Source organism: Natator depressus, chromosome 3 (genome assembly GCF_965152275.1).
Source record: "Natator depressus isolate rNatDep1 chromosome 3, rNatDep2.hap1, whole genome shotgun sequence".
Lineage (NCBI taxonomy): Eukaryota > Metazoa > Chordata > Testudines > Cheloniidae > Natator > Natator depressus.
The window spans coordinates 194,529,974-194,554,498 of NC_134236.1; the positions used below are offsets into that span (position 1 = coordinate 194,529,974).

General features: G+C 39.4%; 1 protein-coding gene across 3 annotated transcripts in view; it reads right to left on the reverse strand.

Moving 5' to 3' along the window:
* Nucleotides 1-24,525, reverse strand: part of UGP2 (UDP-glucose pyrophosphorylase 2) — a 39,724-nt gene that overhangs the window by 7,531 nt on the left and 7,668 nt on the right. For all 3 annotated transcript variants that reach the window (XM_074949583.1, XM_074949582.1, XM_074949581.1), the window contains exons 2-4: nucleotides 23,078-23,205; nucleotides 21,408-21,515; nucleotides 1,955-2,140 (exon numbers count right to left, since the gene is read on the reverse strand). In XM_074949583.1, the coding sequence (XP_074805684.1) occupies nucleotides 1,955-2,140; nucleotides 21,408-21,515; nucleotides 23,078-23,191 (408 nt within the window). In that variant the 5' untranslated portion in view covers nucleotides 23,192-23,205. The remainder of the gene's footprint in view (nucleotides 1-1,954; nucleotides 2,141-21,407; nucleotides 21,516-23,077; nucleotides 23,206-24,525) is intronic.

Here is a 24,525-nt window from a genome sequence, read left to right on the forward strand (position 1 = left end):
CAAATCAGCTTCATTGGGACTGTTCTGGAAAGAAGAATATTCACTCCAGATTTCGTCTGAGGCACTCACTTGTGTAATTTTTAACTGCTGATACATTCAAAAAGGTGTGGGCACATTCTCGGTGTCTTTAACCCTACTCTATGTGTTAGGATCTATTAAAATAATCTTTAAAGGGAAAAAAAATGATTAAAAAAGACAAGTTTTGTAATATGCTCCTTGCCATGGATCTCCAAGAACTTCTGTTAAGTGCAGCTTTCATGTCAGCAGTGGAGCAGCTATTAAGAATTTACATTTCCAAACCTCTGTGTGTGTGAGAGAGAGAGAGATGGGGACCAAAAAGTGGGCGCATTAACCTCCACATCAACAATCAAAGACCCTCAAAAGAGAACACCTGAAGCACCCTCTTGGATATCACACAATGCAAGAATCGGGCACGAGACTAAATCTTTGTATGGGACTGCAGCTCATCTTCCTAGCCCTTGGGGAAAGTACCACCAGACACACCAATATATGTACTCCAAACTAAAATACTTCGGTAAGCACCTAAAACTAGAATGAACTGCATGAGGAAATTAGGGCAAGCCAATTTCCTACCCTTTCATGCCCATCTTAATTATCTACTGTAAGAATAACTAACTAAGTAGCACTGTAAATGTAAAGCGGTAAATCCATAACAGCCAAAATGCCCTCCCAAAACCTGTAGCTGCAATTTTTCATTTGCTTTTTGGAGGAATGAATGCCAATCACTTCTAAAATCTGGACTTTACTCAGAAGAGAGTATATTTGGAATGATGCTAAAAACATTTGGTGTGGCAAGAGGGAGGGTTAAAACAAAGCTTTGAAAGCTACTCTTGGGACTCGCATTTGGGGAAAAAAAAATCAAAAGTTTACCTGGGATTTTGCTGCTTAAGGCCCTGCTAAATTATGCAGTTTGATCCGTGGTACTTTAGAAGTACTAGCACTGTCTGGGTTTGCATGCATACTGATTTAACCTTGTCCAGAATGGCATGAACCAGCGGTTCTCAAACTTTAGCACCTGAGGACCCCCATTTTGATTTAAAAATTTTCAGGAACCCCTAACACACACCCGCTCAGCCCCAGGCCCAGCGCCCACTACACCCCTTCCCCCAAGGCCCCACCCCCTGCTCACTCCATCTCCCCTCCCTCCATTGCTCACTCTCCCCTACCCTCACTCACTTTCACCAGGCTGGGGTAGGGGTGCAAGCTCTGGGAGGGAGTTTGGGTGTGGGAGGGAGTTCCAGGAGTTGTGCGGAGCCAGGGGCAGGCAGGGAGCCTTAGCCCCAACGGACTTTTAGCACCTAAAATCTCCCAGTTTGGCTTCAGTAGTCTCTGGGAGATAGAGGGAGGGGGAGGAGTTGATCAGTGGGGTCCGCAGACCCCAGTTTTGAGAAATGCTGGTGTGGACAAAAGAATTCAATTATTTAAGATTCTCCGCACATTCCATCCACATAGCATATGCAATACTTTATTTTTATCCACTCTTTTCAGTGCACTCCTCTGCATCCCAGCGCATGGGGTTCTTCCATTTCCCCGCCTGTCTTCTTTTGGGAAGCTTCCATCATAGTCACCATCTAAGGACCATATGGGATTCCCTTCCATCTCTGTTAATGCTGCTACTTACTCAGCCATGGTAGGAGTGGCAGTGTGCATCACTACTAAGTGGTGCTCACAATCCAGTCCAGGTGCAATAACTCATAGCACTCCCAATCACTAGTGACACAGAGAGCAGAACAGGGATCTGATTCCAGTTTCCTACCCAGTAGGGCAGAGCAGTACCACTCAAATGGCCCAGTTTCAATTTTTTATTGAGTCAGATTAGTCAGTGGAAGTGTTTCTATATTAGCAAGAATTTCAGTAAGAGTTTTAGTCTACACTCTGATTCACAAAGCATGTAGTTTCCACAGTGGCTTTCAGAGCAGATCAAGTTTCTTACCTCAATCTGCTGAACTGTCAGGTCCAAGAAGGTGTTTTCATTCCGCACCCCAATAAGACTTTTTGGGCCTTTACAGCCCATGCTGGTGCCCAAGCCACCATTTAGTTTCACTACAACCAGTTTGTTCAAGACTGAGGTGATGTTAACAGGCAACCCCCTGGCCTTTATCTTCTCATAGGGCTGAATCTGTAAGGAAGCAGCAATTTTAGAAGGTATTCAAGTAAGTTTGTCAGAGGTGACGGAAATAAACCTCTAAAATCTTTTTCTAGCTCTTGTTAGTGGTGAGGAAGGGTAAGAAAGGATTTCTAGCAGGACAGACAGACAGACAGACACACACAGACACACACCCCTTCTCAAATTTTAGAAGTTAATTTAATCTTACCAATACCCAAATTTATTTGTGAGGCATCACTAGAGTGCCCAGCATATTATAGACATGCAGGAAGATAAGGTTCCTACCCTAGACAGCTTAAAACACCACATACAATACAGTTTGTTAAATAATCTCTCCTCTTGGAAAATGTTTTTTTTTGTTTTTTATATAGACAAAAGTGTCAAGGAAAGTTAAAGCCTTATTCAAATGCAGATACTCCTCATCATTTTCCCTGTGGGCTGGAAGAGGGAAGTGGGCTGGGTATGAACAGAGATAAGGAGTAGATCAGGATGGCATTCCCCCACTTACAGTGGTCCACCCGAGGTCAGCAAGAGAATTTTTTTTTTTTTTAAAGCTCACAAAGTCCAACCCATCCACCCCAATAGCAAGCCTGCCTGCCTACCAATCAAGTCAAGTCTTTCTCTGTGCAAGAAAAAGGATTGACTTTTTCTTCCTTTTAAAAAGTAGCTTACTCTTGCTGCAGTTTCTTGATGTTCTGTACTAAGGTCACCAGAGTAAACAAGCAGAGCAGGCTAAGTTTCAAAAACTCTTGCAAATAATTTTTAATCAGATTAATGTTGGTTCCGGGTACTAAGTCCAGTTAATTTTTTTCCACCTTGCAGCAAAAGTTCCAAAATTCTTCTAACCCTTCTATTTTCAGACTATTCTCAGCCAATTCGCTTCAGATTTTGCAGAAAAAGTTCTATCTTGGTTTCAGAAAGAAACTATCAATTTTAAAGGTGATAGGACTTTTCTGGATTCTGAAGTGGGTCAGTATGTATACAAAATTAGGCCTTCTAAAAAAAACCTCAGTTGTAACTTCACTAGAGAATGCCTACACACACACACACACACACACGAAAATGGGAAGGAATTGTTACAGTGACGTTGTTTTAATAGTTCTGGATTGATCTAATACAATAAGGCTATCGAATGTTTTTCTACATTTTTTTCTTTTGAAGGAAGCTTTTTAGAGGATTAAAACATTACACAGATTATTTATGGCATTTGAAAAAAAAAACCCGAATGCTTCAAAAACTTCCAGCACAATGACACAAATTACTTCAGTTCTGGTTGGAATGTAGCAGAACTGCATCTGATTTATAACAAGACCTGGACTAAATAAACTTGAGGACTTCACATTCATTTTGGGTATGCTGGAGGAAGAGGGGGGGAAAAAAATGGAAAACCACATTACACGAGAACAAAAAGTTCATGTTCTGGTTGAGTGCAGAGGAAAAACACTGTATTGCACAACTGATATTCCTGACCTATACAACAAAATGGTAGATTAGAAGGAAACTCTTACATCAGTTAAATTCTGCCATGTACAACTAGGAAGGAGCTTGCTTTCCATTATATGAACTTATCTTTTCTCAAAAAAAAGAACAAACAAACAAAAAACAGGAGTACTTGTGGCACCTTAGAGACTAACAAATTTATTAGAGCATAAGCTTTCGTGGGCTACAGCCCACTTCATTGGATGCATAGAATGGAACATACAGTGAGAAGTTTATATATATATATATATATATATATATACACACACACACACACACACATACACACACACACACACACACACAGAGAAGGTGGAAGTAATGACCCAGCCACTCCCAGTCTCTTATTCAAACCCAAGTTAATGGTATCTAGTTTGCATATTAATTCAAGCTCAGCAGTTTCTCCTTGGAGTCTGTTTTTGAATAGTCTTGGGTTTAAATAGAGACTAGAGTGGCTGGGTCATTACACATATTGAATCTATTTCCCCATGTTAAGTATCCTCACACCTTCTTGTCAACTGTCTAAATGGGCCATCTTGATTATCACTATAAAAGTTTTTTTCTCCTGCTGATAATAGCTCATCTTAATTAATTAGCCTCTTACAGTTTGCAACTGTACAGTTTGCAACAGGTGGCAACTTCCACCTTCTCTGAATGTGTGTATATATCTTCTTACTATTTGTTCCATTCTATGCATCCAATGAAGTAGGCCGTAGCCCACGAAAGCTTATGCTCTCATAAATTTGTTAGTCTCTAATGTGCCACAAGTACTCCTGTTCTTTTTGCAAATACAGACTAACAGGGCTGCTACTCTTAAACTTATCTTTTCTTAGGCCTGGTCTACACTGGGCGGGGCGGGGGAAAATCGATCAAAGATATGCAACTTCAGCTGTGAGAATAGCGTAGCTGAAGTCGACGTACCTCAGATCGACTTAGAATCACTTACTTCGCATCCTCGCGGCGCGGGATCGACAGCGGCCACTCACCGAGGTGGAGTTCCGGAGTCGATGGCAGAGTGATCGGGGATCGATTTATCGTGTCTACGCTAGACACGATAAATCGATCCCAGATAGATAGATCACTACCCGCCGAGCCGGCGTGTAGTGTAGACATGGCCGTAGTTATCTAGTTAGTCATTGTGCCGTTGCAACCTCGTTATTCAAATAGTGGAAGTTTGCCTAACAGAAGTATCATAGTGCAATCTATTGTAGTTACTCCACTACCTTACAACACTGGCCCCAGGCACAAAGTGTTTATTAACATAAGTAACTGACTAATCACCTTTAAGGCAACATGCCAGTTTCCATTCCTTCAAAAACTTTTAATAATGAAGATTTGATTTGCGTTTAATATGCATGGTATTTCAGTGGAAGAAACGGATACTTTTAATGGATTTTTACAAAAAATGGCATTTTAAATTTTCCTGCAAGATTAGGAAGTTTACAAATGAGGGTGGCCAGTGTCTTATATCCTAACACTAGGACACATTACAGAACAACCGTAGCTACTTAATGGGCTAGGTTTTGGAGCGTAAATAACATATCTCAAACTTAAATTAAATTATGAAGTTTACCAAATGCAAACAGAGGTAATCTTTGTAACTCTATGGGCTCGCATTTTACTTCTATAAATAAGAAACCTTAGATTTTCCTGCATAGTACCATCAGTTGTAGAGTTTCCTACTTGCCCTGGGTGTGTGGATTTTCCAAAGACTTGGGGGTAGTGCTCCCCCACACCCTTTCCTGAATGAAGGGAAGATCCAGGGACCAAGCCAACCCACTCAAACAAAAATTTTTATAAAAATATTCTGAAACAAGTTCCTCCTTACTTACCTAACAAAATGAGAGTCCAGAGTTTATTACTTGTATAGCACCATATACGTATATGCTGCATTTACACCACAAGTAATTATAGGCTTCTGAGTCTGACATTAATCCCAGGCCAAGATAATGGAGTGGCTGATATGGTCCTCAATTAATAAAGAATTAAAGGAGGGTAATAAAATTAATGCCAATCAACATGGGTTTATGGAAAATAGATCCTGTCAATCTTTTTTTTTTTTTTTTATAAGGTGGAAAGTTTGTTTGATAAAGGAATAGTGTTGATGTAATAGACTTAGATTTATGTAAGCCATCTGACATGGACACACATGACATTTTGATTAAAACAGTGGAACAATATAAAATTAACACAGCCAGTTTTTAATCCATTTAATATGTGCTGACAGGTCTAAAAATGTAATTGTAAACAGGGGAATCATCTCAAAGCGGGTGTGTTTTGTGACAGGGTCAGGCCAAATGGCTACAGGAGAGTGATAGAAGGCAGATATATTAGCCCCAAGTTAAGTAGGTCCCTTTTCCCTGAGTAAGGTAACAGGGAAGGTTCCAGAACAATCAGGAACTTTCTGGAAACAATTAAGGCGGACAGGCTGATTAGAACACCTGCAGCCAATCAAGAAGCTGCTAAAATCAATTAAGACAGGCGGACTAATCAGGGCACCTGGGTTTTAAAAAGGAGCTCACTTCAGTTTGTGGTGTGCATGCGAGGAGCTGGGAGCAAGAGGCGCAAGAAGCTGAGAGTGAGAAGGTATACTACTAGAAGACTGAGAAGTACAAGCATTATCAGACATCAGGAGAAAGGTCCTGTGGTGAGACTAAGAAGGTGTTGGGAGGAGACCATGGGGAAGTAGCCCAGGGAGTTGTAGCTGTCACGCAGCTGTTACAGGAGCCACTGTAGAGAGCTGCAATCCACAGGGCCCTGGGCTGGAACTTGGAGTAGAGGGCGGGCCCGGGTTCCCTCCATCCCCCCAACTCCCTACTTGATACTGGAGGATTTGATCTGGACTGTGGGTTCCATCAGAAGGGAAGGTCTCTGGCCTGTTCCCTAATCCACTAGGTGGATCAGCAGAGACTGCGGGGATTGTTCTTCTTCCTTTTCCCCATGCTGGCGAGCGATGAGGCTAACTGAGCGAACAGCAGATTTGAGCTGTGAAAGTGGCCAAACTGAGGACTGCCACGAACCTCTGAGGCGAGCAAATCCGCCAATAAGCGCAGGACCCACTAAAGCAGAGGACGAACTTTGTCACTGTTTCTAGTGGGGTCCTACAGGTATCAGTTCTTGGCCCTATGCTATTTTACATTTTTATTAGCGACCTGGAAGAAAATATAAAATCATAACTGATAACGTTTGCAGATAGCACACAAATTAAAGGAGCGGTAAATAACAAAAAGGACAGGTCACCAACAGAGGGATCTGGATTGCTTGGAAAACTGGCGCAACAAAATATGCATTTTAATATGGCTATATGTATACATTTAGGAACAAAGAATATAGGCCATGCTTATAGGATGTGGGATTCTATCCTGGGAAGCAGTAACTGAAAGATTTTAGGGTTGTGGTGGATAACAGCTGAAGATGAGCTCCCAGAGCAATACTGCAACCAAAAGGACGAATGCAATCTTTGGATATATAAACATGGGAATCTCAAGTTGGAGTAGAGAGGTTATTTTACCTCTGTATTTGGCACGAGTGCAACCACTGCTGGAATACTGTGTCCAGTTCTGGGGTCCACAGTTCAAGAAGGATAAATTGGAGAGTGTTCAGAGAAGCAGCATGAGAATGATAAAAGGATTAGAAAACATGCCATATAGTGATAGATTGAGCTTCTTGAGTCTGTTCATCTTAACAAAGAGAAGGTTAAAGGGTGACATGATTATGTAAATACGTACACTGGAACAAATATTTAATAATGGGCTCTTCGTTCTAATAGAAAAAGGTAGAACACTGTCCAATGGCTGAGAGCTGAATTCAGATGACTGGAAATAAGGCCTACATTTTTAAGTTAGGGTAATTAACTGCAACAATTTACCAAGGGTCATGGTAGAGTCTCCATCACTGACTATTTTTAAATCCAGATTGGAGGTTTCTTCTAAAAGATCTGCTATAGGAATTATTTGGGGGAAATTCTATGGCCTGTACTTTACAGGAGGTCAGACTAGATTATCACAGTGGTACCTTCTGGCTTTGGAATCTAAAAAGTCAAGATGGAAACAGTCTCCCAAAGATTTTAGTGTACGTTTTCTCTTTCAGTTCTTGAGTTAACATATAGAGTGGTGAAGGGGTTGAGGAATCAGTAAAGTAATACATACACACATCCTGAGTTACAAAGGCTTCATTACATGCAAAGTCTAAATAAGTTTAGTTTATAAGTTTCCTTAGAGAAGTAATTGAGGAAGAGAGGGTAGTATACTTCTTGCTCTCTAAACAGTAAGAGCAAAGAAAGAATCAAACTATATTCTATTTCAGTCATTAACGAGTAAAGACAGAGCATTACTGAAGAAACTGGACCCTGAACTCAGGTCCTCGAAGGGAAAAGGAAACTTCTGTTGCATTAGAGATTTTAGACTGAACTACCAACGTTAGGATAAAAAAAGCTTCTCTCTCTTACAAGTGTACTCATGTTACCTCCCATAATACTACTTCACACTGCTGATGTGCAAAAACATTCAAACAAGATCTCAGGATGTCCAGCAGTTGGACACTAGCCAACTAATGAACAGATCCTCAGTGACTCTGCAGTGTGAAATTAGGAAATCAAATGCCAGCTCTCAAAGTTTCAACCTGGAGATGCTGAGGCTCAGCTACTACTACTCTATTAGATCAGTAATAAATCTGGAGTAACTCCATTATCAGAGATGTGTCAAATTAACATTGCTGCTCCAGATTTCCACCTCCCTCCCCCAATATAAATGAGAACTGAATCTTGCCAAATACCGTACCTTACCTTGTTAATAAGCTTGTTTAAAGCAGTTATCCAGGAAAACAAACCTTAACCCCCCTCTCCCCCAACATCTTTTTAAGATAGATAGATTAAGATGAATTTACTTAACTTTCCATTATAAATTAACTAACGATGTTACCAAAATGAAGTTTAAATTTGACTAATTTGCTAGTCAGATTGAACAGTGATTGCAACAAACATCAAGACTAACTATCCCATGCCTTCTTATCCCAGGAAGTAATAGGGCCCAAAGAAGATTCTCTACCTAGCAATACCGAGAGATCATACATCTATTTTAGTTATTTAAAAAAACAGGTCTTCAGAAGCTAGTCACATCCTACACGCTAGAGAAAAAAGAATTGTTCCTCAGAGGAACCCACAGCATACACTTCTAGAACCTGCTCTGTTACTCCACAAAGATGGCTGTTTATATTTGATATTGCAAATATAAACCCAATGAATCTTCATCAAGATTCCTTTTAAGAAAGTTAGCATTTAATTTAATGCCTTCATTATGTAGTAGAGCTACCTAAATAGTATTTAAGTGATGTAAAGATTAAAATAGTCGTACCCCCTAAATCTTATGTGAAGTGATAAGCTTCAGATTCTAGGTACACTGCCTTAAAACAATTAGACAAACTGATTGTTTCAGTTGTCTTTACAAGGAGCTTGCAAATAAAACCACAAGCTGAATACTCAAACTTGTCAATTAAAACAAGCATTTACATCTATGCCAGAGCATAGTATCCTGATTTGTATTACTATAATCCGAGATTTCACACACTTAAATTAATGAACTCTGTAAGCTACAGTAAAATCTTGAGACTATACATTTAACCAGAAGAATGAACCCATCTTTGTATTATCAGTCCTATAACAGGTTTAAACAAATCTAATACTCTTTTTACACCATCGTCTAGAAGAGATTTGTGGGAAGTTTGGCTTTTTAAACTATATCAAAGACAGTCATTTATGTACCCATTGAACCTAAAAAGGACATATTACGTACTCTGGAAGGTCTAGTAAGTAGCATCCTGGATTTTTGTGCATAATAATATATGTAATTAGTAAATAGAGGAAATATCTGTTCCTACATCAAGTCAGTAGGTGGAAAATGGGGAAAACATGCAAGGAAAGCGATTGGTAAGCTTTCTAAAAAGAATGTGTGTGCACTATCCCCTAATGGTTTTAAGGATACTATTATGTAATCTGAGATTCAATTTCCATAGAGTCAAATAAAATCCCATACCTTAGCCCTGATGTTTCCCTCCCCTTAAGCATGGCAAAGGGAGTGGAAGCAGGTTCAAAACAGCACTAATTCCCCTCTAGGACTTCTACCCTTACTTCCCCTTTCCCTCCCCAGAAATGGCAGTGGAGGTGGATGGGAAAATACAGATAACCTTCAGCCTATTACAGCTTGGCTTCTAAAGGAGGTATATGCCACGGAGGGAGAAATTGGGGACTTTTACATAAGTGGGGTCTTCAGAAAGCACCCCTGCTCACCCAGTGAGATTTTGGAGAACTCTGAGAAATTCAGGTTCCTAAATTATTATTCTCCCATAGGTGTGGGGCAAACTCATTTTAAACACCCACAATCCTAGACTGCCACCATGTGATTCAGAGGTTACAACAAAGATTCAAATGTTGGTAATCTGGAATTTAGTCTGAGTTCCAATCCAACTCAACTATTAGCACCAACACAGAGGGCTGGGGGAGTACAAATCAAGTAAAAGGTCACTAGAACGTGCCTCAGCCAACCTAGTGTAACATCAGTATCAAGTCTCCATGAAAGAGACAGCTCCAAGAACAAACGTAAAAATAAAAAGGGCCTTTTCATATTGCTTGTACAAGTACTTTATGTTGCAGAGTAACAGTACAGTTCTTCTTCAACAGGAATGTAACTGGCAATACTTAGGGTTATTCAACTAAAATTACGACAGAGGAGGCTTTCAAGTTCTGTACAGTTGTTTTATTTATAGCCTAGGAAGAGAAGCTCATTTATTCCAGGAAGAGAGGTGCAGAGAATTAAGAGATTGATATTAGAAGTCGAAGTTCACTTTTTTTAAACGTAATTTAAAAAAGAGCTACAGCCAGCTCACTGTAAAGTACATGGTAAAAGACAGCATTTTAAACCAGCACCAATCAAAGCTAAACTCAGCTACTCAAGGAATGAATGATGGGAAAGAAAGTTATATATAGTCATGTTGCATTATGTTTATATTTAAATAGACATACACACACTGCTCCACATAATCCAGCAAAAGAGAGTAAGGCATTCTTGGTGGCAATGCTATTTGAGTCAAGCAGGAGGAGAATTTTTGTAGATTTTGAGAGCCATGGAATTTTATCCAGTAACTCCTGCATCAAGCCCATGGCTTTGGGTCAAGTTAAAGGAGAGAGTTTGAATGCCAAGCATGATTACTCAGTTACTGCAGTTACACTTCAAAGGAAAAGAGAATTTGGATGCTTTAGAACAGGGGTGGGCAATAATTTTCATAGGAGGGCCACTCCACGAATTTTGGTAAGTTATCACGGGCCGCACATTTCTACAATATTAATGGAGGGGGTGCGGGGTCTGGGAGGGAGTTTGGGTGCAGGAAGGAGCTCCAGGCTGGTGCAGAGTGTTGGGGTGCAGGAGAAGGAGATGGGTATGGGCTCTGGGAGGAAGTTTGGTGCAGGAAGGGGCTCCGGGCTGGGGCAGGGGATTGAGGTGTAGGGTCTGGGAATAAGTTTGAGTGTAGGAGGGGGTTCTGACCTGGCACAGGGAGTTGGGGTGCGGTGTGAGGTGCAGGCTCTGGCCAGGAGGCGCTTACCACAGGCGGCTCCTGGCCAGCAGCACGGCTCAGGCTGGCTGCCTGCATTCCGTGGCCCCATGCTGCTCCCAGAAGCGGTTGCGGCCGGCTGCTGCTGGCACATCTCTACGTGCCCCTTGGGGGGGACAGCAGGTCTCCATGCACTGCCCACACCCACAAACACTGCCCCCGCGGGCCATATTTTGCCCACCCCTGCTTTAGAATGAACTTCAAAGAAAACTGCCATCTAGCCATCCTGGTCAAACAAAAGAATCACTACAAGTGATCTATTTGTTGGGAGGAAAATGTCATAAACAAGTCCATGAACTCTAAAATATTGGAAATACACAGTTTTCACAAGTCAAGCAACCAAGCTTTCAGAAACAACATTTGACCTTAGGCATTATCATACTGTATCAAGCCAGTAGTTCATCTACTCCAGTACTATAACAGTGACCAGTATTAGATGCTTCACAGTAGGTTTGAAACAAAAAATGCATACAAGCCTGGCGTAAGACAAGTTTCACACAATATACCAGCACAATTAAAAATCCCCTACATCTTTTTTCCCCTTGCAGACTTTCCAGTATAACTGGTTACTTGAGAAACCAGACACTCTTCTCCCCAGCACACTCCTCAGAGCTAGAGTCTCCCATAAGGGGACAAATTACCAGCCAAAAGTTGTAAGGACACAGAAGATGTGGGGGGAATTAACTGAAACACATTGTTCCCCTTCCCCAGAACTCATTCCACAGGGAGTGGCAAAGTCCAGAGATTGCCATCCCCTTGAAAGCCATGGGAATCGCCCAGTATACAACAATGACTAGCATATTAGCATTATCCCTTATAAAAATCTCCACCTCCTCCAGAGAAAAGGGTTCAAGGCCAGCTGAAGACAGGGCCTCAGTACAGTCTGTGGTATTAGCCCCACACAGACACAAAAAAAAGCCATGCATGTGCTTGAATGACACCTGAGTGCTCTGCATTGTCTTTTTAATGCTATCCCCCTGCATGGGAGAATGCCATCCCTCCCCTTGCCAGAGGGTGATTTGGAAACTGCACAATTTGAAACTAACAGAGGTTCCAATCAATTTTGCAGAAAGGATAAGCTGGCTACAGCTATCAAAGCTCAGCACCAGAATGCCCCACATTTGGGAGCAAACCACAAGGACTGGCCAGAAAGCAGTTGCATGGCATGGGGAAGGTCTCTTCTGTTGAGCAGATAATGACCAAAGCTAGAGAAACACCACCAATATGTTTGGAGCTTATATAAAAGAGTGTATGTGCAGGGAAATCCTTTAGCAATGTTATTCGGGAGCTAGGTGGCATAAATAAGATCCTGGCAAGGGTCTTTGTTATGAGCAGGTTTTGAAAACATTAACATGCCAAACCATGGACAGAATGAGATCTTTATCCTGATGGCAGTCCCTCTGTGCTATTTCAAATGCACATCCGTTCAGGAATACCATCTGTTCATAGCAAATTTATTCTGTCTACAGTTCATCTATTCTGCTATATTTTCAAGAGGAAGCACACAGAATACATAGAAGATGCAGGACTCAGGATACAGTAACTTCACCGCATGCAAGATGTATCTGAATGAACTACAAATGGGAGGAAAGTCTGAAGGTTGCAAGTATGGATTTGTCAAAAAAGCATGAGTGACCTATACAGCATAAGAGGGCATTTATATAGGAAAGTGGAAAGAATGAGAGGACAGCTACCTGATTCTGAATGTGTGTTTAGGAAAGGCAGCAAGCAGACATCTGCTTTCTGCAATTCTTACCTCAATGACTTGTCAAAAATGCTGCATCCTTTAGATCATTTCACTCAGCTCTTATACACAGCACCCAAAAGAACTGTCTTATTACCCACCCATGAGCATGCTAAGTGCTTCACTGAAATGCACAGGAAATCAATTCCTGCTCTAAGGAGCTTACATTATAAACATTGGATATGACAGATAAGTGAAGACAGACATATTGAGAAACAGAAGGGACAAGAAGGACATGATTTACAGAAATAAGATTAGTGTTACTCATTTTAGACATATATACTTCTTGGTAATGCAGGAGTTGGGGGCACATTTAAGCTACATTTATTTTTTGTAGGCAATGCTAATGTGCATTTTTTTAGGAGTGATGTAAAATCTATTAGTCAAACTCCAAGCCTCACCTCATTCACAAGTTTGTTCCAGGTGTAAGGGGCAATGTGGATGAAGGCATAAAGATTTGTGGGAGACAAAGGGAGCACAGACTGGCATCACAGGCAGAGTGGAGAGGAACATAGCACCCATGTTGATCAATATGTACACAAGACATTGAGATTTAAAAAAAATAGGGTATAATAATGTGTTAATGATTCAACTCTAGAGGACTGCTTGAGTAATAGCACAAGATGGATACAATAGACTATCTTGTCCTCAACCCTGGGAAACATAAGACTACTTGCTTGTGGGTAGGAGGTGTTGAAATTGTTTTTTCTCCTTCGTAACTCAATTTACTGAGATGAATCCAAGTAGCAGGCAAGTTTAAGAATTTTTTTGATATTGTCATGCCCTTATCAAAATCCATGTATTACACAAGCCCCTCCCATGCCTGAATCATGCAGGCTGCTCCCCTCACGCCCCAGGTGACCTCACCATATAAACGTAACACCTCGGGACTCCATTACCGCAATTCCCTCCTAGTAGATTTTCCATCAGACCTTTTCGATCATTTGCAATTTATGCAGAATGATGTGCCAGGCTTACTCAAGTAGGATTAAGTTACATCCCTTTCTTCCCTCCCTCCCAGGTTCTTTACTTTGGCTTTCTAAAAAGGGCCAGACTAATGTTAAGTTGATTCTCTTCTTCCTTAAGGCTCCAAATAGGAATAGGTCCTAGCTGTAACACTGGAGCCTTCTGACAGAACTCTAGGAAAAAACACTTTTATTCATTTCATCTAAAATTGGTGACCTTTACTGTTATGGCCCCTAGGGTGTTAATTTTTCCCAAAATTGGTGTTTGTTTCATCCCTGGCCTCCATATTTTTAACGCCTCCTCATCCCTGGGAGTTTATTATAAAGCTGTCATCATCCCGTTTGATTTATAAACAAGTTTAATATTGCTTTCGTATATTTTTATAAAATGTACTGTTTTGCAACATTCCAGACACGCTGGCAGAGGGAACTGAATACCCACCAATGCAACCCAAACTCCCGGGCAACAAATGAGTTCCCCGGGCTAGACAGCACATGGAAGCTCAATTAGAAGTTCTGCTCCTGTTAGCTCAGCTATGCCATTAAGCTGAAGCTCTCATTGAAATGTCATTTTTACAGAGCTGGTGTGCTTTGTAAGCTTCCTTGCTGTCATGGCTCTACTCCTTTTGGAAATTTCAAAACCCATCCAAGTAGCAGGAAAAATTAAACCACCACAAAGGAATATGACATTTGAATTGTTTACAGGCTTTTAAGTCATTTAAAAACTCATGCACTCAAGTTTTCCAGCTCTGCACAGCTTGAACTCTATCAAATATGGGTCAAGATTATAAATGCCAGAGTTCTCATATGTTTAAAAAAAGACCACATACTAAATTGATTCAACAATAATCAAAGGCACCAGTTCTCATTAGGGACACTATGATAAACCGTATTTGAAGTTTTGAGGTCACAGTGTTTGAGATATAACATTCCCAAGTCAAAAGTCAGGAATTTTCAAGAAACTGATAGTTTCTGATTTTTCAAACTGTCATAACTAATGCTTTGTCAGATTTCCAACAAACTTCCCAAAAAGTTCCTCTACATGAGCAGCTCTGGCAAAATGTGGGGTTTGTGTGTTAAAATACGAGTTGGACATAACAGAAAGTTAGTCACAACCTTAGCTATGGCAAGACTCTTATTTCTGGAAGAAAGGAGATCAATGAAAAAGCTGAGGAGAGCATAACAGTGCTAAAGACACAAAGATTTCCCCTTCTCCACAAGTAAACATTACTCATAAAGAACTCAGTGTTCAAGTCTGTATTCTGAGGCCTTTCTAAAATTATAATTCTTCATTCCTGCTTATGAGTTACCTAATATTCCACTGCTTAGATCAACTTCTATGAGAACAGAATTATCAATATTTATCTAACAAATGCCCTAGTCATGCTCACCAGCACAGAACATCACTATAGAAGTCATATTGGACATCAGTAGAAATATGTTTTATATGAGCAGCTTTCATTCTCTGTGTATCTGAAAGTGCTTTAGAAAAAAGTAATGGGTTAAACACTGATAGTGTACCAAGAGGGTAGGCAAACAGAGAATAGGTCACAGCCTTGGACAGTAGAACTCTAATTTAGAAAGTCAGGGTACTGAATTTATTTCCTCTATCTTTTTGAACGTGCTGAGAGATTTAGATTCCACTTAGCCCATCACATATCAACACAAGAGAGCTCTGCGATCCATTTTATCCCAAGGATCGCAACTATCGCATAGCATTGTTAGCACTTAACGTTAGCACTGGATGACTCCAAGTTTTTATAGCGTCCAAGGCCAGAAGGAACTATTATGATGATCTAGTCTAGCCTGCATTCTACAGGAGGTCATAGAACAACCCCAAGATAATTCGTAGGGCAGATCTTTTAGAAAAACATCCAATCCTAATTTTAAAATTGTCGGTGACGGAGAATCCACCATAACACTGGGTAAGTTGTTACAATGATTAATTTACCCTCATTTAAAAATGTAGGCCTTATTTCCAGTCTTCTGAATTCAGCTTCCTGATACTGGATCACAGTATACCTTTCTCTGCGAGACTGAAGAGCCCATTCTTGATATTTGTTCCCCGTATGGTTATTTATAGACTGTATTCAAATCACCCCTTAACCTTCTCATTGTTAAACTAAATAGATTGAATCACTATATGGTAGCTTTTCTAATCCTTTGATCATTCTCATGGGTCTTCTCTGAACCCTCTCCAATTTATCAATATTTTTCTTGAACTGTGGACACCAGAACTGGACACAGTATTCCAGCAGCAGTTGCACCTGTGCCAAATACAGAGGTAAAATAAACTCTCTACCCCTACCCAAGATTCCCTGTTTATGTATCCAAGGATTGCATTTGCACTTTTGGCCACAGCATTGCACTGGGAGCTCATCTTCAGCTGTTATCCACCAGGACCCCCAAATCTTTTTCAGAATCACTGCTTCTCCCATCCTGTAAGTATGGCCTACATTCTGTGTTCCTAGATGTATACATTTAGCCATATTAAAACTTATATTGTTTGCTTGCATCCAGATCTCTCTGTATCAGTGATCTGTCCTCTTCATTATTTACCGCTTCCCCCAATTTGTGTGTGATCTCCAAACTTTATCAGTAATAATTTTATGTTTTCTTCCAGGTCATTGATAAAAATATTAAACAGCATAGGGCAAAGAACTGATACCTGCAGGACCCCACTAGAAACACACCTGTTCAGTGGTGGTACTCCATTCACAATTATATTTAGAGACCTATCAGTTAGCCAGTTTTTAATCCATTTAACATGTGCCATGTTAATTTTATATCATTCTAGTTTTTTAATCAATGTCATGTGGTACCAATTAAAATGCCTTACAGAAGTCTAAGTCTGTTACATCAACATTACTACCTTTATCAACAAAACTTGTAATCTTATAAAAAATCAAGTTAGTTCAACAAGATCTATTTTCTATAAACCCATGTTGATTGGCATTAATTATATTACCCTCCTTTAATTCTTGAATATTCAAGTCCCATATCAGCCACTCCATTATCTTGCTCAGGATTGATGTCAGATTGACAGTTCTCTAACTACCCAGTTGTCCCATATATCCTCTTTATATATTGGCACAACATTCACTGTCTTTCAGTCTTCAGGGACTTCCTGGTGACTTATTGGAAGAAAAAAAAAGTTAACTGTCTAGTGAGCTCCTGAATCAGCTCTTTGAAAACTCTTGGATACAAGTTTTCCAGACCTGCAGATTTAAAAATGTCCAACTTTAGTAGCTGCTGTTTAACATCTTCCTAAAATACTTGTGGAATGGAGACAGTTGTTCCCTCTCTCCAAACAAACAGAGAACAGAAATGTACTGAACACTTTGCTTTTCTCCTCTATTATTGATAATTCTACCATTTCTATCTAGTAATGAACCAATACCATAGTTGAGATTCTTTTTGTTCCTTATACACTTAAGCTCCGTGTTGTCCTTAACTCTGCTGCTGGCCATAGATTTCTCATGTCCCTTTGCTTCCCTTATCAATTCTCAGCTTCTGATTTATATTCATTACTCACTACTTCCCCTTTCTTCCATTTGTTTGTTTTTATAGCGGCCTTCATTTGCACTCTAAGCCACATTGATGTTTTAACCAATATGGCTGTCTTCCTTGATTGTGTTTTTTTGGCATCTAGTAAAGTGTTCTTAAACTATTTCCAGTTATTCATATTTATCGGATTTAAATTCTTCCTCTTAGCTGATTTAGCTCATAGTTGCTTCCAGCTTTGTGAAATTGGCCATATTAAAGCACAAAGTACATATAACTGGTCTGCACTTCATTCTGTTTGCACATTAAAAATATGATCAGGTCACAACCACTTGTACCTACTATAAATTTTTAGTTCTGTGTTCAGTTCCTCTTTCTCGGTCAAGATAAGGTGTAATGTAGAATTCCTCTGCGTTGGATACAATACTTTTTGAGTTAGGAAACTATCATCTATAATATTTAGAAATTTCAAGGATGTTTTAGTACCAGCAACATGAGACATCCAGCATAGATCACTCAAATTGAAGTCCCCCATAATCATGTAGCTTTTTTTCCCTTCACATTGTAAATAGGTGAGTAAGGAGCCAATCACTCTCTCTCTATTGTGATTTGGTGGTCTGACCTCCACTAACACATCTTGTGCTTTATCTGTTAGGACACTGATCCATAAGCATTCAAGAATCACTTTCTTCCGAGTTATCAGTGACTTGGAAACTCATAATGCCACCTTTGACAGAGAGCCACTCCCCCTCTCCTTTTGCCCATCCAATCCTTCCTAAATAGATTACCATTGATTTTAACATTCCAATCACAGGAACTATCCCACCAGGTTTCAACAACAACAACAACTAGATCAAATTTATGCTCACAGATCAGCGATTCCAATTCTTCTTGTTTGTTACCCAGGCTCCTAGCACTGGCACATAAATTATTTGATTGCCTCTCCATGTCCTCTGGTTCCTTAATTTAGTTCTCAATATCTTGATTTTGTGCTGATAGCTCATATCTTCCCTTTGTTTACTGTCCTCTTCTGTTATTACTTTAAGGCCCTCCTATTACTACTACTTTAATTTGGGACTTGTACACATTACCTAAGGGACAAAGCCATGAGTGACAGAACTCCAGCCATAAAGATATCAGATCTCAGCAATCATGCTTTGGACAAACTTAGAGTTCAGCTTTACTCGCATTATTAATATGCAGTTATGATTAGAATATTAACTGACAATATAGGTGCAGGTAACTGTCATACGACAGATTAGATATTCAATATGTCACAAGCTGTAAAAGCTTGAGCTCTCCTTTGTTGTGACAGCAATTGGGTTTTGAGCCTTTAATACCAAACTTAAGGCAAGATACTTTTATACACACTTTTTATAAGATTTTTTCCTTGGATACAAATAGAAAATGAATTTCAAGGGGTAACATGAGGCAGTTTTACCATCATTCATATGCAAGAAAAAATATTGGAATGAAGCTACAAGCTTCATGCAAGCTCCAAACAAACCTGGTGGAGAAAATAAAGCTGTTTATTAGAGCAATAAGGTACAACTATTATACCATGACACCAGAGACAAATTTATTTAACTAAGAATAATTATGTAGTAGTATGAACAGGGAAGGAGGATTTTTTCCCCCTAAAAATTGTTTGTTTACCTCAATGGTATTTGTAAAGTAAGTAGTGTAGTTTGATTCAGAGTTCATGGTAGGTAAGGGGATAACAGCTATGGTTTTTGAGCAAGGCACCTGAATAATCTAAGTGGCATAATGATGCAGAGCTATGGAATGAAACAATTTTAAAAAAAAAAAAGTGATCATAGGTCACATGGACAGGTTGCATGGCTGAAGGATGTTTAGTCACCAGGTGAAGAACCAGCGAAGCAGAAGACACGTGAGATACTCATTTCCCTCCCCCAACATAGCCCTTCTTTCAGCCACAAGCTAAAATGACCCTTCTATTTGTGCTCTGAGAACAGACACTGAAATTTATATCATAGCCCTCCAACTGCTAAATATTAATCAGCAATGACTAAGATACTGCTGAATTGACATTTTATTTTATAACTGCCTCCAGAAGTCATACCAGACCCAAACCGAAGAATAATCATACTGGTACTGGCCTCTGCACTGTATACAGCTATTTTTCTACAGTACTGGTATCTGGTACATGGGGCAATACTGGAGGTACATTCTTCTCCCACCAGAGAGACTTCACACAAAGTAGGACAGAGTCTCCTAGACTTTAAGGCCAGAAGGGACCACTGAGATCATCTACTCTGACCCCTCCACACTACAGGCCACAGAACCTCACCCACCCACACCTGTAATAGACCCATAGCCTCTGGCTGAGTTACTGAAGTTCTCAAATCATGAAAATAAATTTTAAAGTTAAGCTTTGGAAGAAACGTAGGGCTTGTCTACACTTAAAATGCTGTAGCGACGCAGCTGCACTGCTGTAGCACTTCAGCGAAGACACTACCTATGCCAATGGGAGACGTTCTCCCATTGGCATAGGTACGCTAGCTCCCTGAGAGGCAGTAACTAAGTTGACAGGAGAATTCTCCCATTGATCTAGTGCCGTCTATACCGGGGTTAAGTCCGTTTAACTGCGTCCCTTAGGTGGGTGGATTTTTCACACCCCTGAGCAACGTCGTTACACTGACCTAATTTCCTAGTGTAGACCAGACCTGAGACTCACTAAAAGGGTATACCTACACTGCAAAGTTGTCAACAAAACCTGTGTCTTTCACGGGTACTTAACACAACCCCCCCCCCCCCCCCCGCAAAAGACAAAAGTTTTGCCGACGCAAGTGGCAGTGTGAACGCACCTTTGTCGGCAGGCCAACAAAGCTAACACCGCTCGCAGGGCTGGAAGTATTTTGTTGGCAGAAGTGCCGACAGAGTACCGACAAAGAATGTTTACACACGCTGACTTTTAGCAACCAGGCTTGTCGCTAAAAGCTGCATGACGTAGACAAGCCCCAAGACGTCATCATTTTTCACCACCACTTTGGACAGCAGCTTCAGCATCTGTTCCGCAGGCAGCTGAACAGCTGCTTTTCAGTTGCAAAGTGAATCTTTAATTCAATCACTGCTGACAAATAGCATAGGGGCAAACAATGCCAGTCAACTCATGAGGATACTAACATCTCGTGACTGCAATTCAGTTTTAATAGACCAGGTTACTGTTCTGGGAGAGCAAAAATTCTCGCATTTATAACTAAAGGTTAGATGTGTAAACAGCCAAGAAAGAGCCTAGGGCCACAGATGAATTGATTAAAAACAGGGTTTGGTTCAGTGAACAATGCTTACCTTTATAGAAACACTTCTGGAGAAAATCTACTGTTTTTTTGTTGCACCCTCTCACTTCGAAAGTTAATTTTTTCCCCCACTTTATACAATACTGCAGGGAAATTGTACTCTTTAAACATTAACTGTATTCTTAATTCTTTGATTTTATATAAACTAAACTACCGCAAAGCAGAAAAAGTTTTGAGCTATAAAATCCAGGCCACTTACCATATATCTCTTTCAAAATATTTAGTAAAAACTGATGGTCAGAGACAATCTCATCTGGGATTTGCAACATGTTTTCATTTGGGGAAGGGGTGGGATGGAGACTCTAGATGCCCTACATACTCCCGACATAACAAATTACCTTTCATTGCAAAGCATCAGATTAAACACAAAAGTTATATTTATTACCATTTTCTTTAGGCAATGGACAAGTCAACAGAATAATACTAGGGGAGAACTTATGTACGTATGTTAAGCAGGACTTTATTCATGATGTTCATGAATATGTACAACATAGACCCATGTTTTAGTTCTCTCTGCAATAAAGATTTATTTAAATTGTTATTCCACTTTACCTTAAACAAACACAGCAATTATTTGCTTTGTATTGTTGACAATATATTTCAGTGCAAGCAGTGATTACTAATTTTAAGATCCCATTGGCTGTTGTCATTTTATTGCAACTTACAGAGTCTTCTGGAGGTCTCTGAATCTTCCCCCAGTCCACAGAAGGTCCCTTTTCTTGCAAGAATCTGTGGAATAGCTTCTTAAACCCTTCGAGGTCTTTTTTAGTGTGCTACAAGAGGGAGAGAGTGGATGAGTTTTAGAAATAATGGTATTTTGTGTTTACATATTTTATCACAAAAGCATTTTACAAACCTGATGTACAATCTGTTCATAAGAATCATTCATCCAACATTTAAATGCAGCCAACTTTGGGGTGAAACAGAGCAACACTGCGTAACACCTTAGGACAGGAACCACAGAACACCTTATCCCTAAAACTGCAGGGAGAATTTTAGGTGGGAAAAAATGGCCAAAGTTTTCAAACCTAAGTGCCTATAGTGCAGGTCCTAAATAAGTACTAAATCTCACTAAGTTAATGGTTCTGAGTATATACAGCTCCCACCAAAAAAATCAGGACACTTATTTGAAAATGTTGGCAAATACATAATTACCTAAATTAAGTTTGACCAGGACCTTAAGGTATAATGTTCCTATTCCTTTGAGCATGTAGGATCTTTAATAACCAGAAATGGTGAAAAGTTCAGTAATAACTCAGAGGCAAGTGCAACCCTCTGAGTCACCAGCATCACTTCCTTCAATAACCTAAGTTTTCTTGGAAGTTGCTCCTCCACATAGGGTCCAGGCCTAACCCTACTCTTTTCAAGATTACACAGAATCACAGCACATTCTAAAAGTAGGAATTATATTAGTCTGAGTACACAACTGCAGTCATATACCAAGCATATTGTCCTTACACTGAAGATCCATTTAAAAAAAAAAAAAACAAACTTGAGAGGGAAAGACTACAAAGTCATCCTCAGAAATTTCAGAGAACAGTCAACTTTGTGTGTGTCCTGCTAAAATTTTCAGTTTCAGTCAAATTGTTAAAACAATCGCTGAATAAAAAGGTGTTCACGTTGACTACTTTGTCACATTTCAACAGCTTGACTGTTACCCTACTTCTGTTCTCTTCTAAAATTGGCTCCGTTTTTAAAAAATTCAGAGTAAATTCAGGTGCTCTTCCAAGCACCATGAGAAGTGATTAAATTCTCTAAACTAAGTGAACATTTTATGTTCTTGGACATGTTTATGTGGACTATTATAAACATTTACATATTTTTATAATTTCAGTTTCAATTTGATTGGGGAGCGAAAATATTACAACTTGAACACCTTCACTTTTTCAAATTCTTCATATTCTTTCAATTGAAATTTAAGTTTTATATACAGTATGGAACCACTAGCAATTAGACTATTGGTTAGTTTATGTAGTGTATGATTTAAAAAATTTAGCAGAGAGGGATAGTCTTATTTTTGTATCCGTTGAAGACATGCTTTTTCAAACTGTGGAACAGGAGAGGGGGAAAAGGTGTGGAGAAACAGGTTTTATTTGTGAACGTTTCCAGCTACCAATTCAATAATTCATTAGCTTGGTGGCCAAAAACCTTGAGTACTAGTCCGCCACATTCAACCCTTAAACTAAGAATCCTCTCTCTTCCCCGTCTTCCTATTTTGTACCATCTCTTCCCTATTATGTATTTTGGCCAGTCTCTCTCTCTCTCTACAAAATTAATTTAAACAAGAGAAGTTATATAGAGGCATTTTCAGAGTTATATCTTTTGTAGTCCTTACCTCTAGCTCATTCTGAGGTGCAGTTGCAAGTATTTTGTCAAGTTCCACTTTCATTGAATATTCCAGTTCTTGTCGAATGACTTCTTGAAACTGGGATGTGCCAGCTTGAGACATTGCTTTTCTGTAATCTTTTTTAAAAAGATAAGAAAGAAGTTGAAGGGTGGGAAAAATCATACCCTCACTAAACGCCAAGCAACTTGTTTAATGCATCTAAAAGCAGCAATGCTGTAGACATCTTTTAAAAAAAAAACAACATATAATCCAGACTTGTTTTGTTGCTGTATTAGTGTACCCAGAAAAATACAAGTGGCCCATCGAAAATCTCTTATGTATAAATACCAAGTAGTTTGGAAGAGAACAAAAGGCATAGAAAAGCAAGAATAATTTCAAGAAACAAAATTGTGGAAGACCCACAATCTAGATACAAATTTCTGTGAAGAGAAACTTGGACTCAGTCAACTGCATCATGATATTGTACTAGAATAGCAAAGAAAATATAATAATGCTCTTCAGCAATACATGTTTGTTTTCCACAGTGTGCATTTAATAAAGACTAACCTGTCTGACCAAAAATAAAAAATATGTTGTAGTAATCTAGACAGTAAACTTTCAGGCTGTCCTCAATTAGTCAGTTCCAGGTATCTGTCTACATAACCTGTCTTTATCATGAGCATTTTCATACTGTAATATGTTACTAAGCAACCTAAAGAAATAGTTTGCCTATCACTTCAGCATGCACTTTGCTGCTGAAAGCTGATCGTTATTCATATTTACAGAGAAATAGATGATCAATAAGGTCTGCAAATATTGATCCATAGTATGTCAAAGGGTAAATCAGAAAATAGTTACTGCCACTTTTTCCCCCCTTCACTGTTACCAAAGTAAGCATCTTGGACATGAGTGTAATCTCAGAAAAGTCTGTTTAATTTAATTTCTGCGGATTCCCTTAAGCAACCACTTCTCTGTAACAGAGAAAAACTATTGCCAAATATAACTGGGATTTAGAAACATCCTGAACAGTTGTTTAAGGAGGAATAGGAAAAAGCTGCTTCAAATGAAGTGAGTTGTATTTACAAAGATTATTTAGAGAGGAAGCGGTGCTTAAAAGAAAAATTTATATAGACTAGTCATTAAAATAAAATATTTCACTGAAATATTTTTGTAATAATGCAAGAGGCACATTTATTTTAATAGTGAAATTGTTTATACAACTCTAAACTGTGTCAGAATTCAGTGACTGTGTAATTACAACTTGGAAGCTCACAGTAGCCATTTTCCTGACTGCACTGTCTTGCAGGTAGGAAAAAAAGAGTGCTGCAATGCACATACTGTGGTGCAACATGGGGGAAATGTAAGTCCAGGATACCTGCTACAATTCCTAATCACTAAAAACAAACATTTAATTTTATAGAAAAAGAATAAAATAGCCTTTTAGAACCTATTAACTA